Source organism: Siniperca chuatsi, linkage group LG13, assembly GCF_020085105.1.
Source record: "Siniperca chuatsi isolate FFG_IHB_CAS linkage group LG13, ASM2008510v1, whole genome shotgun sequence".
Classification (NCBI taxonomy): domain Eukaryota; kingdom Metazoa; phylum Chordata; class Actinopteri; order Centrarchiformes; family Sinipercidae; genus Siniperca; species Siniperca chuatsi.
The window spans coordinates 7,666,458-7,679,044 of record NC_058054.1 but is presented as its reverse complement, the minus strand read 5'-3'; the positions used below and the strand labels follow the sequence as shown (position 1 = coordinate 7,679,044).

Genomic DNA, 12,587 nt, shown 5'->3' with positions numbered 1-12,587 from the left:
TGAAATGTCAAGCACACCGACATGAGGAGATATATGTATAATTTTCCAAAGGACGAATACAAGTGCTGCTTGACTTGCCACACCCAGAGTAAACATATCTCAGCCATGTTCATATATGACATGACACCAGCACACAGTAGAGAGCTTTCACCTCAAACATGACACTAAGAGGACAGACAAAGCAGGGATGTGACAACAGTTTACAGGCTGTAAAAAGCAAAATAGCTCACTTGTCTTGTTCTGACTATATTATAGCTGTACGAGTAACTGATTACATAATGTGTGTACTTGTGAACGATCTTTTGGATACTTCAAAGTATCCAAAGCTCAAAATGATACCACAAAATGTCTTTAAATGTCTGAACTCACTATTGTGCACAGTCGATGAGCTGGTACTCATTGGACCTCTCAAAGCATGCCTTCACTCCTTCGTCGTCCCACAGCTTCTTTGCGTGATCAAAGAACTCCTGAGGAAAAGGAAAAAAAAAACACATTAAGAAACAGACAACAGACAATAGCATGCATTGGACAACAAAAAGACTTAAACTTTGAGTACATGATGGGAAGGTCAGGGGCCTTAAATTAATTCGTACTGATGCTGTTGAAGTACACTTCACAGGGTAAGCCCACCTAAAGTTACTTTACGAACAGCCTCCTTTGTGAGCCATTTTAAGGATGTTTACTTCATTTAGACCTACACACAAATGCCAAAACCATGCCCATTTAATTGCCAATCTATGTCTGTGTCACTGTAGAAAATACAGGTAAGTATAGGTAAACGTGCCATGTGTTCAGTGACTTACGACTAAGTTTACTAAAATGACATTATGCAGACAAATTCTGAACGTGTACTTTGAAAATGTGACTTAAAGTAGTTGAAACTCGTGCTGCCATGACAACTGGATAGTTAAAGAAAACTAATTGGACATATACACAGTACCACACTTACAGTTAAATACAATACATACAGTACATACACACATCTGCCCAGCACAACCAGTAGTACAGTAGTAGAATATCTTACTCAACAAGTACTGTATTGTATTTTACTTAAAGGCATAGGTCAACATTTTGGGAAATACGCTTATGTGCTTTCTAAACAGGATTTTCATGTCTGTACACAATATAAAACCTGTGCTCACAGACCCCATCTAGCAACCTGTGCTATCGCCAGAGACGCTGCACAAACATGCTGGTGGATATATAAACTGTTGTTCGTCAAGAAATTTTTACATTTCTGTTCTGTTGTGTACAGATTAAACAAACAAGATACAACACGTTAATCAGTGAGCTTTAGAGGTGCTGGCAGGTGTATTTTTTTCCACTTTGGACAGAGCTATCCAAGCTGTTTCCCACAGCTTCCAGTCTTTATGCTAAGCTTGGCTAAACACATCCCAACTCCAGCTACATACTTAAAATGAAGAGATTGTGGCATTAACACCTTCTCATACGTTGCCTTTCTAAGGAAAGGATGGTCACATCAAACCTAACGTAATATCCTTCACATTAGTCCATAAAAGCATAATTGTAGGCCTCTTTGAATGCAGCACTGCATCAAGAATCTGCAAACGTGAAAGCAGAAATACTGATTTTATATTTCTGAAAAAAAGTACAGGAAAAAGCTATCAAATAATGTATACAGTAATGCAAGTACTCGCATTTAGTTACGTTACACTTCTCTTAGCAGTAGCAGAGGGAGGCGATTTGAGTTCTCGTTCACTTCCTCGATACAGGTTTATCCAGCAGTTCCTGAATTTAAACTCATGACTTTTCTGGTCACAACTTCTCTTCTCTAAACTGTAAGCTAAAGCATCAAAATTCATACACTTGGATGCCAAAACTTAATTGTGATCAAATTCAGATAACACTACAGCAAAAAAAAAAAAAAAAAAAAAAAAAACTGAAACAGTTAATCACATCTCCTAAAATATACAAATATAACCAGCACTCCTGCTGTGCAAAATCCATACACAGCCATGATGCTGTAAATGACTATACATAGTCTAAGTGGGCTCTCATCTCTCAAGAAGAGTGGGAACTCATCTTATCAATGACTTTGAGACATTTCCCAGGACTCTCTGTATGCCCTAAACAAAGATGATTGGGCTAATATCCCTCGTCGTCTCCTGTGCACATATGTCTTTCAGATGGGCTCCTCCTCTAGCCTGGAACCACCACATGACTCTCTGCACTCAGCACTGGCTCTGCGCTCTGACTGGGGAGAGGGTGAAAGTAGCCCCGAACCAGAGAGAGGGAGAAGGAGCCTGATAAATGATCACATGCTCAGGGGAGATCTCCTTTCGGCAGATCTGGTGATTAAGTTCAACATGGAGGAAATCCACTGATCCAGTTCGCAGAAGTCTCACAGAGAGAGACATTAACATGTGTTTACTTTTTTTGTTACAGATTAATATAGGCTCACACTTCAGAAACAAGTCGGGAATAACCTAAACACGGATGCTATCATGTTAGCTGGGTTTCAGTGCGGCCCACATATCAACACATTATACCAAAGTATGATACATTAACACATTATTTTAAATTTTTACAACCATGGTTCAGTTTTTCTGTAACTTAGCATTTACCTGCTCACCAAACTCTTGATTAACAAAGAAAATGGGGCCATATTTGCTGTCTTGCCTGTGTTTGCTTCCACTTCTGTTACAGTCAAACTTCAACACCCACCTCAACTAATATCAATAAGATTCAACAGCGCTGATTACATTCTTCTGCTATTAGTTCTGCAGGTCTCACCAAATTTTTACACCAGCAGACATCGAGGGGCTTGAAAACCCGAAGACGGGCCCGACAAAACTAGAAAGATTGGGACTGGATGGAGGGAGGACGAGGGGTGGGAGGGGAAGGGGGGGCAGAGTATGGTCCTCAGGGCTCTTTTCCACAGAGGCGTGTGACACTGGGCCTTTGAATAAATGCAGTGTGTGCTGCAGTGCCCTACAGAGGAACTGATAACACAGAAAGAGACCAGGAGGGAATTTGCTTTAACACAAGCTTTTTTAACTCTTTCCTGTGCTCTTCCCAGTCCACTTCCACTACCCCTCCATCACCAACCATGAGATGCCGATTCTCTGGTGGCTCTGCTAGGACCGGTTCTCAGTTCAGCCTTAGTTTCAATGTTAATAAAGTTGGGTGTGTGATGTAATATTTCACTTGAATCATATAGGTCAGGCTGACACAGAGGACAAAATGGCCTAAATCTGATTCGACTTAGCAAAACAAAGTTATGGAGAAAATGGCTCGCATCTTCCCTCGCAAGGGGACACTAGAATTCCTTTGGGTAAAGTTTTGAAGAGACCTTTGGCCTTAGAGCAAAATGTACAGCAACGGCCACTAACCTCAAATCCCTCCATACATAGCCAGGCAGACAACCAGCTGGCTCCTCAGTCAACCATCATCACCACATTTATTGGATTTGAATAGAATATCTGTGTTAGATAACAGTCACCCAGCACAGAGAGACCTGACTTTCATGGGTTACCTCAGTTAAAGAGTACAGACAAATTTAGCTAAAAAAGAGAGCAAAAGCAAAAGGAGAGAGGGAGCGACTGTTCGAGGCTGTTCATCTTTCATAACATGGTTCCAAAAACAGAGTAGCCCTCCGTGCCACCCTTTGCCCCACATCACGGATCCTCAAATAATCAATTAGAGGAAAAACAAACTTCTAGGACTAAAGCTGTTCATCACGAGGAAATCACCAAGAAGCCAACAACAAGGGAACGCTATAGAGGTGTTACCCTTCACAGCTGTAGTGAAGAACAAAAGCAGCACAAATCAGGTCACGTTCCTTAGTAGAAAGTCCTAATTATTGGTTGGCCGGTAAACTGACATCAGACAACATTAAATAAAGTTACACACTCACTGACAGTTGCTGACGTGTACAGGTTTAGCCCCGGTGTAAGATTTAAACCATTCATCAGTACAGTAATTCTGCACCCAAACACAAAATAGATCAGTTCAGCAATGGGTGGGGCTGGACATAATATGAAGACCCCAAAACACAAGAACAAACTTTTGTGGACCTAATCCTTGCCTTTTTGTTGAGAGTGCACATAAATAACATGAAGAGGTCTCAAATGCTACTCAATGGTTACAGTGACCTGCTTGTTTGAGCATCAAATGGACAGGATTACATGTACTGTAGGCTTTAACATGTGTGAGGGAGAGAAAGCTACATGGTGCAAAACAGGGGTCGAGGCTCATTTGAATTTGCTCCACTTCAGTCGACGGACACTGTCAGGTGGCTAGCATAGCTACCGCAGTGGCATTTGTTTCCATTTGCATAGACAACCGTTTGCATCGGTGCTTTCTTTTCTATGGGTCCACTGTTATCCCAAGCTACTGTTTGGTGAGGTTTTACCAAAAATTATGCTTTGATGATAATGAGTGCAGGCCAGCAAAACTAAGCCTGGCGATTTACATGTACGACAAGGAAAAATTGTTGTCTTACAAAAATTCCCAGTCACAAAGACGCATGCAAAGAAAAATCCACCCAAAATCTATATATAGTATTTAGTATACTTCGCACTTTCAGTCCTATTTTGTTGTCTGGAGACATATATCTCATATTCATGATCTATCTGTACCATAACCAGCCAAACGTAGATCATGTGACTTTACATGAAGATATTTAATGTGAGTTTGACAGCAGAATGTTTTCTAAAACATCAACAGTAAATGTCATGATTTTATGTCAACATACAAAAGCCATACAGGAAGAAATTCATCCCTTAATCACATAAAAAAGACATCAACTTTTTCCACCAACAGTTCCTTCAAAAGACCATGACGCAATGCAACCATACTTCTGTTGCTTTTCGCCTTCCTATTTGACTAACCAGACACAGCACACCACAACATTGTTCTCTCTCAGGCTCACTTTTCTCGGCTGGAAAAACCTAACTACGCTATCACGTCAAATTACAATGCCCAATAAAGTTATATAATTTGATAAACAACACTATCATCCAGCAACTGTAAACATAACATAAGGGTGAGCCCAGCCTTCACCACAGACTGGACACAGCGACAAAGCAATGCAATGCACATTTATCATGAAAGAAGGTAGAGAACGTAATGTTTAGGCAGCAGAGACAGAAAAGTCACTACAGAAACATTTTTTCAAGATTTTAACCAATAATATGCCCGAGTAAATGAAGGCTACAGAGAGGCTATGATTATATCGGTTTCAAAAAATGTTCTCAGTAGAAAAAGATTAGAATGAGTTGGGAATTTTTTGAAGAGTGGCAGCCAATAAAAGCAAGCTTAATGACTCATCTCCATGGTCACCACTATGCAGTAAAGCTTTTTAGTCATTTAATGGTGTTTGAAGACTGTCATATTGTCTCAGTAAGGTACGTCATATGACAAGGTAATTTTGAGCCTGATTACTGTACTGTGAAAATTAGAGCCAAAACGATTAGTCAAATAATTGATTGAAATGATCGATTATCATTGCAGTCAAATGTCGTTTGACTGCAATTAATATTGTAAATTTAATATTTTTGAGTCAAGATTATTGTCTGCTTCTTCTTCACGTCCATGGCAATAACTTCTCACAATGCAACTACTAAAACTGATTTAAGTGCACCATGTTTATCAAGACTTTAGGATTAGAATTAAATTAACTCCATGACATCATCTCTCCAAAAGTTTCCAGGTAAAACATACTTCCACATTTCACAACGGCGCCAACAGGTGAAAGCCACAGGTTACTGATTGGCCGTGTTCCTGCGCTGCTGTATTGGATATCATGCCTGGTGGCACTAAGTGACAATGTAGTGGTGACACTGACGGCACAAGTGAAGCCTGAGACTAATGACAAGCACAGACACAGACAAACAGAGCCATGTTGTTCCCTTTGGCCTGGCTGGGCCTGGGAACTCAACGCCGGCTCTCCCCGTGGCCCCGGCCCTCACACAACACAACATCACAGCAGCACAGACTACTGCTGCCTTGTTAACACTCTCGCTGTGGGCCATGTCAGGAAATTAACACCCAAATCCTTTTAACGGACATTCTTGTGATGTAGCATTTACTAAAGTTGTTGAGAAGGAAGCTGGAAACATCATGCAAAGATGTAAGGTGGCGAGGCAAAAACAATTCCACTTTAAGGACCAAGCAGTGAAGTGCTGGTGTGGATAAGACCTGAGAGCAACTGCAAGAACCAAAAAAACCCAGCGAGTACGCCGTCCACAGGGCCTACATGTTAGCTAGATTTTGAGGCCTTGTTGGAAAAGTCATATGCCATACTGTGGCCAAGAGATAAAACACACATGTGAAATTCATTCCTTAATCTTAATCTTTTTTTTTTATATGGTAAACTACTGCAAACTTGATAAAAGAAGCAGAAAAACCAAAGATAAAAGAAGTAGGGGCTGCAACTAACAATTATTTTCATTATCGATTAATATATTCAAAAACAGTGAAAAATAAGGCCCAAGCTGCCATCTTCAAATGTCTTGCTTTGTCCAACCAACAGTCCAAAACTCAAAGATATTCAGTTTACAATTATATAAAAGAGAGATATGCGGCAAATCTGCACACTGGAGAAACTGGAACTTGGAAATCTTTGGCATTTTAGCTTGAAAAATAACTTGATCATTATCAAAATAGATTATTTTTCTGTCAATCGACTAATAGATTCAGCTCTAAAAACAAGCTTTTGTATATTAAAAGAAACAATAGTCTAGTACCTCAGTTAAAACTTGATGAGAATAGGGATCACTGTCAACTCCAATATAATCAATATTACAGCAATAATATAATAATAATATAAACAGCAAAAGTGCTGATCAATACGCCAAAAGGAGAATAACCGTGTACCTGATTCATACATAATAGCATGTTAATACATTTATTTGGTTGCCATAAAAGCCCAAAGTGTATAAACAATTCAAACCTCCAAGAGTCTATCTACAGCTCTGTATTAATTTGTCATTCCTGTTTAGCGTTGCTGCACAGCCGGTGTCAAACAAGGAACACTTTAAAAATTATGTAAAACATCATCTACATTTCCAACACATGACCTCGCACTATCGAATGGCTGATCACACACTGAAAAGAATCCCATGTGCTCCCACTTGCATTCAAATCCGCATACAGTACATCTGCTCTGGCTATGAAGGCTAATCAAACCTTTAACAACCGCTTGAATCAACTAACAGGTGATTTCATACAAGTTAGTTGACATTTCCATTCATAACTTCATGTCTCCCAAAGGGAAAAACAATGCCCTTAGCTTTGGTTTGTTAAAAAGATCCCACCACATCATAAAAATGAGTAAATTAAAGAAGAAAGGCAACATTAGGTTTGTTATAGCAAAATTACATCTGACATCCCTGAGTTATATCAGCAAGATCTACTTTGCTGGCCATCGGGCTCATAAAACAGCACATGCTCTCTTCACATACCATCTAACACCCACACAAACATAAATGCACATTAAGAAAGACAAAAAAGCACATATGTACTATAGCAGCAGCCGTACTGAGTCTCTCTCACACATATTCACATCTGCACACACACAGAAACTTTATGAACGTCTTACCTGTGAATAGTCAAAATCAGAGAGAGGTGCTATGCTTTTGATGTATTCGATTCTGAATTGGTCCTCTGGGTTGGCTAGTGGGACTGGGGGTATTAAAGTGCTCATCGCAGACACTATAGTCTGCAAAGCACAAGTTGTGGGGGGAAAAAACACAACAAAAACAAGCATTAAGCAGGATAAATACGGGGGGTCAGTAAGCCTGTATAATAATCAGTAAAATGGGATTGCAGTGGGATTCATTGTTACAACAGAGACATTAAGCACATTTGGGAAGTGATACAGATGAAACTCACCACTATGGCATCCTTCACGTTTTTCCGAATATCTTGGATTTTCTGTTTCTTTTCTCTGCATGGGGACAGAACAGATGCGTGAGGCAGTGGTAAACGAAAACATCAACCACAGCAGACCACTAAAGATTTATCATCAAGGTGGTTTTGAGAAAGATAGGAGTTACTGCCAGGTTAGACTGTAATCTAATACAATTATACATACAGTACAGGTGTTAGCTGAGAGTATGTACCAGTGGAGGGCAGGTAACGGTGAAATGCAGAATGGGGTCCAGTAAAATGCAAAAGTAAAGGGGTAGGATGTGCTGTAGTCAAGATTGTTCTCATTTTTTAATCTTAAAAATGCTAAATTATGCCTCCTATCCTCCTAAAATCCAGCCTCTCCTGGATAAATACTTTGAATCTATATATACAGAGGATTTTCATACAGTTACAGGACTCTGACATGTACTAGGCCTGTTTAAAATAGACCACTGGTAAGATCAATGCCATGCAAGGCCTTGCAGCAAAACAAATCATCAATAGGCCTGTGTCGATCACAACCTTTCACCCTCTCACATGAAGCAGTAAATTATTTGGCATCTGTGTGACACTGAGATCCTCACATATGTATGATAACTGTACATGTACACGAAAAGGAGGAAAAAAGAGAGAGCGAGAGAGGGGGGGGGGGGGATATTAGCTGCTTTGCATGGGATACTGGGCCCAACAGGCGCTGCAGTGCCTGGGGAAAATCCGTTCACAGGCTATATTCTGGCCTCGATAGTGTTATTCATTAGGATATAAGCCATAAGAATAAGCATTAATATAATTTCTGAGCCCTTAACGTAGCTGTTTAATAAGTGTATTGAATAGCACTCACTCCGCGTTGAAGCCGTTGACGTGTAGAATCCTCATCTGCTTCACAATGGTGCTTTTTCCGGACTCTCCCGCACCTTCGAAAAACAGACCAAAAAAAAGACATACAAATATCACCAAATTAACACGAATAGGGGACATCCAGATTAGCGTTAAACCCATAAATGTTTTGGAAATGAAGCCAGCTAATTGTAGGCTCTGGAGCTTCGCTTCCATCAATATCCACCCCCATGACATATTATTGCAAGCGCTGTCAAATGGGGCTACGTGTTCGGTAAACGAAAGGGATTACGGTTAGCTTACATTTCAGATAGCCATCACATATAAATCAGCCTTACCCAGTAATAAGAGCCTGTGTGTGGCTTTATACGCTTGTCTTTCCTTTTGTAACTGTTTTTCTATCTTTTTATTAGCCTCTCGTTGTGCCTTTTCGTCGATGCGTTGATCTTCAGTCTTGCTGTTGCCCAAACAACCCATCTTCCGTCGCCCTAACCCTTCCTTTCGGAATCGTAAAAAAAATATATAAAATAACACCCGGGATGATATTGTGGTTTAAAATGACACAGGAATGAGTCTACTGTAAAATAAAAAAGGAAAAATCTCTGCGAGGCTTCTCCGTCGGAGGGAGGAATATGTTCCCGGTTACAATTCCGCTTTAGCCGCAGCCAACCGTCATCCAAACCGTTTGTTAGTTTACAAACCAACGAAGAATAACGACTCGGTTTAACGAAGAAATATCAAAAATACATATAAATAAGAAGAGAGAGAGAGGGTTTTCAATTTCTGGGAATCCAGTCAACTGTTCCTATCGCGTCTCCAACCCCTCTCTTCTCTCAGTATTTTTTTCTATCAGTATTTCTGTCTCTTTAACTCAGCACTGCCTCTCTCTGTGGGACCAGGAAGTAACCGTGGACCGTGGAGGTGGAAAACAGACCTGCGTTAAACTGTAACATTAACAACCCGCACTGAAATAGCATTTTATAACTTGTGTGGCAAAGAGAGAGGAACCATTCCCGATTTAGTCCTTCGCTATCCTGCTATCAAACTAATCGGCAAAGGGGTGGAAACCCGGACGCCTCTCTGCTGGTTTACAGAGGGGCTGGGTCTCTTCTTCTTTCTTCTTCTTCTTCTTCTTCTTCTTCTTCTTCTTCTTCTTCTTCTTCTTCTTCTTCTCCAGTCAGTGAGGCGGCCCTGACCCAAACTGGCAACCCATTTACTGTGTGTGTGTGTGTGTGTGTGTGTGTGTGTGTGTGTGTGTGGGCTTTACCTATCTCTGGCGTTTACACACTACAGGGGGCCATTATGGTAGTCCGTGAGAGCATGAGGACTACTAGTACATGGTGGAGGAAGTACTCAGATCATTTGGCTACTTAAGTAAAAGTAGTAATACCACAATTTAAAAATACTCTGTGGTTTTTCTTAAGTAAAAGTAGAGAGGTATAAGCAACAAAATTACCTTAAAGTATCAAAAGTAAAAGTACTCATTGTCCAAAATGGCCCCTTTCAGAGGTTTGTACTGTATTATTATCCCATAGACTATTATATTATTTGATTATTATTTGTTGTTGCATTGCCATGTAAGTTGCATTTTAAAAAGCAAATTTAACTACTTTATATATAGTGTTGGGCATTTTCATCTACAACAATGCTTCATATTTTGTAAGAATTTTAATAAACATTTTGTTATCTGTAACTTTGCTATGTCAAATAAATGTAGGGGTAAAACGTACAATATTTTCCTCTTAAATGTCATGAAGTAGTGGTAAAAAGTAGCATAAAATAGAATTACTTAAGTAAAGTACCTTACACATACATACCGTACTTGAGTAAATGCACTTTATACAAAAACAACATGACACAATTGCAATTTCTAATGTACAGTAAAGCAGTGGTGGGAAGTAACTAAGTACATGTACTCAATTACTGTACAATGTACAATTACTGTGCAATTTTGAGGTACTTCTGCTTTACTTATACAGTATTTCCATTTCATGGTACTGTATACTTACACTGCACTACAACTCAGAGGAAAACATTGTACTCTTTACTCCCCTACATTTATCTGACAGCTTGTTACTGTTCAGATTACAATTTTACATACAAAACATGATGAGCTTAAACTACCCAACGGTATATAAAAGTTAGAATTAGCTCCACCTCGACCAACTACAACAGTAAAATGCTGCTTACACAATAATACTAATATAATAATCTAATATTTAGTAGTATAAAACTAACTTTTATGAATATTGAGTACTAAGCACATTTTCCTAATAATACGTACTTTTACTTATTTTCAATGCAGGACTTTTACTTGCAATGGAGTATTTTTATAGTGCAGTATTTCTACTTTTAATTAAGTAAAGGATCTGAATACGTCCTCCACCACGGAGTAAAAGTAGTAAAAATGGTCAAGATTCAAGATTATACTAATAAAAGTATCAAAAGTAAAATCATATTATTATATATATCATATTACTGGCATATTATTATTGATGCATTAACACATATGCAGTATATTAATGTTATAGCTGGTGAAGGTGGAGCACATGTGAACTACTTTATATACTTACTGCACATGTGAACTACTTTATATACTTACTGCGTACTGCATCATATCTTATATATTGATTATATGTTTTGTTTGTAAAATCTTAATCTGCAAAGTAACTAGTAACTATAGCTGTCCATTAATTGTAGTGGAGTAAAAAGTACACTATTTTCCTCTGAAATGTTGTGGAGTAGAAGTATAAAGTAGCATGAACTTGAAAGACTCTAGTACAGTATAAGTACCTCAAAATTTTACTTGAGTAACTTCCCAACACGACTCTTGAGAGCATGAGGACTAGTGTAATGTCAGTATAATCACATTCATGAAAAAGGGGCCAATTCTAGCTACTGTCCTTTACAAAATAGTATAATATACAACAATATAACTGACAGGGGCCACTCTGGTGCACGAGTACTTTTACATTTGATACTTTAAGTATATTTTGCTGATATAATACTTATGTACTTTTTACTTAAGAAAAAAACTGAATGCATGACTTTTACATGTAATGTATTTTTACATAGTTGTATTGCGACACTTACTTGAGTAAACGATATCAATACTTCTCCCCCCACTGCAGTAAAGACAGTAAATTAGCAAATCTGCTCAAACAGGGTCTTTCACCTAATGTGTGTCTATTTTAGGCTCATTTGACAACCAGTGATTCCCGACCTAAATTTAAGAAGTCACAAAATAATTAACAAGATCAGAAAGAAGAAAAAACATTATATTACTAGTTTAATTTTTCAGACTTTCTTCTAATCTTTGCTTTTTTCTTGTGAATTCAGGATAATTTGACCTCTTCAAGCCTCTAAAAAATATTCAAAATGGTACACATACTGGTTGGACTGGTCATAAGTTGTAGACATATACAAACAGTGGTGGCAAGTATACATAGATTTGTTTAAAGGGGGAGGTCACAAGCCAAAAGGGTTGGCAACCATTGCTATAGATTATGCAGCATGCAAACCCTTATTACCCACAAGAATGGATTGGATTCAATCCCTTGATACCCTTGAGCAAGACGCAGAGCCCTGCAAAACTGGCTGGCCAACTGCATGCACTGGCCAGAGCATGAAAAGATCATTTCCCTTTGCTTGATTAACAAAACATAACAAATCATCCCAAATATCATAGCAAAGGCATAAGCTATATACAGTATATCATCTTACTGTAAAATTGTAGTGACACCATAGGAAATAAAAATGACATTCAGTTTGATTAGGTCACCATAAAGTCATCATTAAGCCTGCCGCAAAAGTCCAAATGGGTAGTACGAGAATATTATAGTAATACCTAAGGCAATAAAAAAGAAATACCATTA

The 12,587-nt window shown here is 38.8% G+C and overlaps 1 protein-coding gene across 1 annotated transcript in view; it reads right to left on the bottom strand.

Moving 5' to 3' along the window:
• Positions 1 to 12,587, bottom strand: part of LOC122886560 (guanine nucleotide-binding protein G(olf) subunit alpha-like) — a 47,130-nt gene that overhangs the window by 24,407 nt on the left and 10,136 nt on the right. The window contains 4 exon segments of the mRNA XM_044218902.1: positions 370 to 467; positions 7,565 to 7,684; positions 7,858 to 7,912; positions 8,717 to 8,789. Coding sequence (XP_044074837.1) covers positions 370 to 467; positions 7,565 to 7,684; positions 7,858 to 7,912; positions 8,717 to 8,789 — 346 coding nt within the window.